The sequence below is a fragment of the Penaeus chinensis genome, chromosome 43 (genome assembly GCF_019202785.1).
Source record: "Penaeus chinensis breed Huanghai No. 1 chromosome 43, ASM1920278v2, whole genome shotgun sequence".
In the NCBI taxonomy this organism is placed as follows: Eukaryota; Metazoa; Arthropoda; class Malacostraca; order Decapoda; family Penaeidae; genus Penaeus; species Penaeus chinensis.
This window is the reverse complement of record NC_061861.1, coordinates 19,921,489-19,926,488: the sequence shown is the minus strand read 5'-3', so window position 1 is coordinate 19,926,488 and position 5,000 is coordinate 19,921,489. Positions and strand designations below refer to the sequence as shown.

Below are 5,000 nucleotides of genomic sequence, written 5' to 3'. Positions count from 1 at the left end.
AGAGCCCAAGACATAGATTTCTTACGACATGGATATTTTAACAGCACATTAACCAACACATTAACAGCCTAAAAGTTAAAAACATATTAAATTTGTTTTAGAAAAAATGACTGTTTTTTTAGTTTTTTTTTCGTTTGGCAAAAACTGCAAAAACATATCAAAAAAAAAAAAAATGATTCATGGGTTTTTTTCCAAGGATAGAGTCAGAAAAAATCACTTGCCCCCACATAAATGATATCTTCATATTTTTTTGGGCAAGAGAAAATGTTTTCCCAGTGTATAATTTGTGGTTGGTACAAAATGAAAAAAGGTATTTTGCTTTTTATTTTTTGAAAATTTGCCAACAATCAATATCACTTATAAAAACAAAAAAAAAATCATTCCAGTAAAAACTTTTTAATGCCCTCATAAAAATAAATCTTTAAAGGGGAACAAAAAAAACAAAAGGGTCATTTTTAAATTTAAAATTTATTTCAAAAAAAAAAACTAAAAAAACAAAAAAAAAAAAAATGAAACAAACCAGAAAAAAAAAAAAATAAAAAAATATTACCGCAGAAAAAAAATTTCCCCCAAACCATAACCCCTTTTTAATAATCGCCTAAGAAGCTTTGCAGAAAACAGGGACAGGGGTTTTGGGGGAATTTTAATGTTACCACAGGGGGTTCTCATTAAAACCCCAAACTTTAGAAACAAGCTGGTATAACAGAAAAAAAGAAAAAAAAAACCCCACAAAAATGTTAAATAAATACAGGAAAATTCCCCTGTCACCCACCAACTAAAAACCCAGTGACCGCAAACCCCCAACGGGTCAAGGAGGAGAAATTTCCCGTGCCGAAACATTTGAAATCAACTTCTTGAACTGCTTTTCCTCTAGCTGTGATGTTTTCTTAATCTTTTAACATTGAAATATAATTCTCTTTCAATTGTTTATAAACTTATCAGCTAGATTTCAGGATGTAATGTGTTCATCTCTCTTCTTTTCTTTTCTTTTTCTTTTTTTGCTATTGAAATATCTATTTTTCTCAAAATAGTACATAGTAAACCACATAAAAAAGCCGCACAAAAAAAAAAAAACAATTTGGTACTTGAAATTCAAAATCCTTTATTCCACTGCATGCACTCTTCAAAACAACAAATAATCAAATAAACAAAAGGAACCCAAAGCAAAAACTAATAATAACTTATCTGAATCAAAAAAAAAATAAAATAAAAGCAATAAAAAATATCTTCAAAAGCCTTTCATCCCTTTTCATGACAAATCTTTCTATAAAGTAAAAAGAGGGCAATATACATATTTTAATAATATAAACAAAAAGAAAAAACAAAAAAATATTAGATACCGAAATACATTACATTTTTATATATATATATAAATATAAAAAAAATATATATTTTTATATTTCAATTATATACATATATAAACATAAAAAATATATAACATAACACATATTACCCAATTTAAAACATAAAAACATATATGTAAATATATAAATATTAAAAAAAATTATAATATATAAATAAATATATATAATAAAAAAAAAATATATATATATTTTATATATAAAAATATATTATATATAAAATTTTTTAGAACCCAAAGATTTTAAAATGTAAGTAGGGTGTATGTATTGTGTTTGTGTGTTGTTGTGTGTGTGTGTGTGTGTGTGTGTTGTGGTGTTTTGTGGGGTGTGTGTGTGTGTGAAAATTTTAGTATGTATATAAATTTATTTTATGTATATATATATATATATATATATATATATATATATATATGTATATATGTATATATATAAATATATAAATATATAAATATATATATATATATATATATATATATATATATATATATATATACATATGTATATGTATATATGTATATATATATATATATATATATATATATATATATATATATATACAGATATATACATATATGTAAATACATATATGTTATATATCTACAGATATATACATATATATACATGTCTATATATATATATATATATATATATATATATATATAAATATATAAATATATATTTATATATATGAATATACACACACGCACACACACACACACACACACACACACACACACACACACACACACACACACACACACACACACACAGACACACACACACACACACATACAGATATTCATATGTATATATATAATCAACAACAGCAAAAAAAACAAAAACATCTCGGAACTAAATGAACAAGGAAAGAAATTCCCAAAGAATCGGCTGCCCCCATATGTGAAAGGCACCGTCACGTTCCCCGTTCTGACGCACTGGGAGAGGCGGCCACACTACGCACTGCCACTTTTCCTTACCGATCAGCCTTGCCACTAGGTGGGGGAAGGCTAGGTCAAAAATCACTATTGTTAGCTAAATCATCCCAGTCTAGTACATTTAATTTCTTGTACTCTATGGTTTTATCATTACTTTTTCATTATTAATTTATAATATGGTTCTTAAAAGTAAGGACTTGTATTTGGATTGTAATGTGAGAAACATACCTAAAATGAGCTGCTTTAATATAGACTACAAAAAAGCACCTGGGTTAGCATATGAGAAAATTGTTTGAAAACAAAAAAACATACAGATTATACATTCTGATTGACATTTGGTTAAAAAAAAGACTCATTCTGGAGGTGTCTATTCTCTTTGTTAAAACAATATTTGCTTGTTTGAGAGATAACACACACATTCTCAACCATCCCTAATACAACTAATTATCAAAAATGAATAAATAAACACACCAATGACAACTCTTCTTTTATATTCATAGTAAATAATACAATACTCCCCAATGATGACCCTTCACAAAAGGATTTAAAAAAGACCACTCACACGAAAATAAATTCAAACGTACCATTAGCAACCTCATTCTCCTCCTCAGACGACTCTCGCGAACCCTCTTTTTCAAGTGGGGGTCTAGGAATCTCTCCGTTGCCCTGCATCTCTGTGTGTCTTGGTTCACCTGTCTGGTTGAGGTCGACGTGGAACTGCGATTCTCCACCCTGTGCGTTCTTTTTGTGGTGGTGGTGGTGGGTGCGGTGTTTTTTCTTATTCTTAATAATAATCTTACGTTTCAAACTTGATGGTGGGGGGAGGGGGTTATTTGGTTCAAGCTGAAAAGGAAGGAATGGGAGAAAATCTATGTTACATTTGAAATGGTATACTCAGAGTGCTTCTTATAAAGGTATTGAAATTATATTTATAAACCTATTTTTGTGTTTAAGCCTTTACAAAAAATTCAATTTCTACTTATACATCTAAAAATAAAACTCATCCCAAACCTTAAAAGTTTCTAGAGGTGAGTCCAACAACATATCACCAAAGAATTCCCTGCAATAACTCGCAATCTTGGCTTGTTGCCGCGGCCCACAGTGGTTTTCAAATGAGAGAACGACTGGCCACTCTGACGTTTTGAAGGCTGACTCTGCAATACTTTCAATAACATCCTGGAAAGAAATATTCAATAGCTAACTTCATATAATAATTATGTAATTCTACTCATTATTCTTTCTGAACAAAACATGGTAAATTAGAAATGAAGAGAATAACACCTCCATTTGGATGTACTTTGGGACAATTAGCTACACAGATACTTTTGGTATACATGTAGAAACATAGACAAACATAAAATAAAAAGACATTAGTATGCACCTACATATATACTCCCTTATGCACTCCCCACACACATACACAAGCTTATGCATGTGCACACACACATATGCACCCCTGACTATACAAACACAAATACCCTCTTCTCCTCCAATATATATGCCCGCTCTCTCCCAACAAACCCCTATACCCATATCTCTTGACTCTTATACATCCATATCCACACCCATAACCCCCACACACACCGATACCAATCCATCCTCACACATTATACCCATTCCCGTGACCACAGCCATCCACCAGAACACGCCCCATAACCATGCCCTCCACTGACACAATGCACACAGTCAATCACCACACCAACCTTAGCACTGATCTCAGGCACAAGTGTATAGCCGTGAACAATGACGGGCTCATCAGTCCGGCCATTCCAGAAGTCGAGCTCCACACAACGACACCCAGCAAGGAGGCACTGCCGGTACATTTCCACTGAAGACCTCCCAGTAAACTGATGCCCTGGAGTTAGAGATTCACTTTAGAACTTAATTGCTAGCCTTAGTTATCACATATAACAAAATATACAGAAATACATTAGCTCACTCCATTTATTGTATTCCTACTTTGAATTTTATCTTTAGTCTTATAATTACATATCTCATAGTCTATGCTATATATGTATATTATATTCTGTATTATATCTATTCTAGTCCCATATACTATACATATTATATTACAGTCTAATATGTACTATCTTTCTTAAACCAGGCCCTGATTTCCTGTATTGAGAGGAACTGCAAGACCAACTTTAATTATTCTTTAAAGCAGTTCAAAATGTTTATATATATATATATATATATATATATATATATATATATATATATATATAAATAAACATGTATATATGTGTATATATATATATATATAAATATGTATATATGTATATATACATATATACATATATCCATATATATGAAAATATATATATATATATATGTATATATATATACATATACACACATTCATACACACTCATGAGTATGTGTATATGTTTATAAATGTATATATATGTATATGTATTTATATATGTATATGTATGTGTATATATATGTAATATATTATGTATGATGGATGTATTAATGTAGTATGTAAAGTATGTATGTAATGTATGTATGTAAGTATGAATGTATGTATATGTATGTATTATGTATGTATGTATGTATGTATATATGTATGTAAGTATGTAAGTATGTAAGTATGTATGTATGTATTGTATGTAAAGTATGTATGTATGTATGTATGTAGTAAAGTATGTAGTATGTAAGTATGTATAGTTTATGTGTGTTTGTGTGTGTTGCGTGTGCATGT

At 29.6% G+C, this 5,000-nt stretch overlaps 1 protein-coding gene across 1 annotated transcript in view; it reads right to left on the bottom strand.

The window, feature by feature from the left end:
• Nucleotides 1–5,000, bottom strand: part of LOC125048386 (1-phosphatidylinositol 4,5-bisphosphate phosphodiesterase classes I and II-like) — a 27,115-nt gene that overhangs the window by 21,362 nt on the left and 753 nt on the right. The window contains exons 2-4 of the mRNA XM_047647053.1: nt 4,000–4,151; nt 3,308–3,472; nt 2,881–3,139 (exon numbers count right to left, since the gene is read on the bottom strand). Coding sequence (XP_047503009.1) covers nt 2,881–3,139; nt 3,308–3,472; nt 4,000–4,151 — 576 coding nt within the window. The remainder of the gene's footprint in view (nt 1–2,880; nt 3,140–3,307; nt 3,473–3,999; nt 4,152–5,000) is intronic.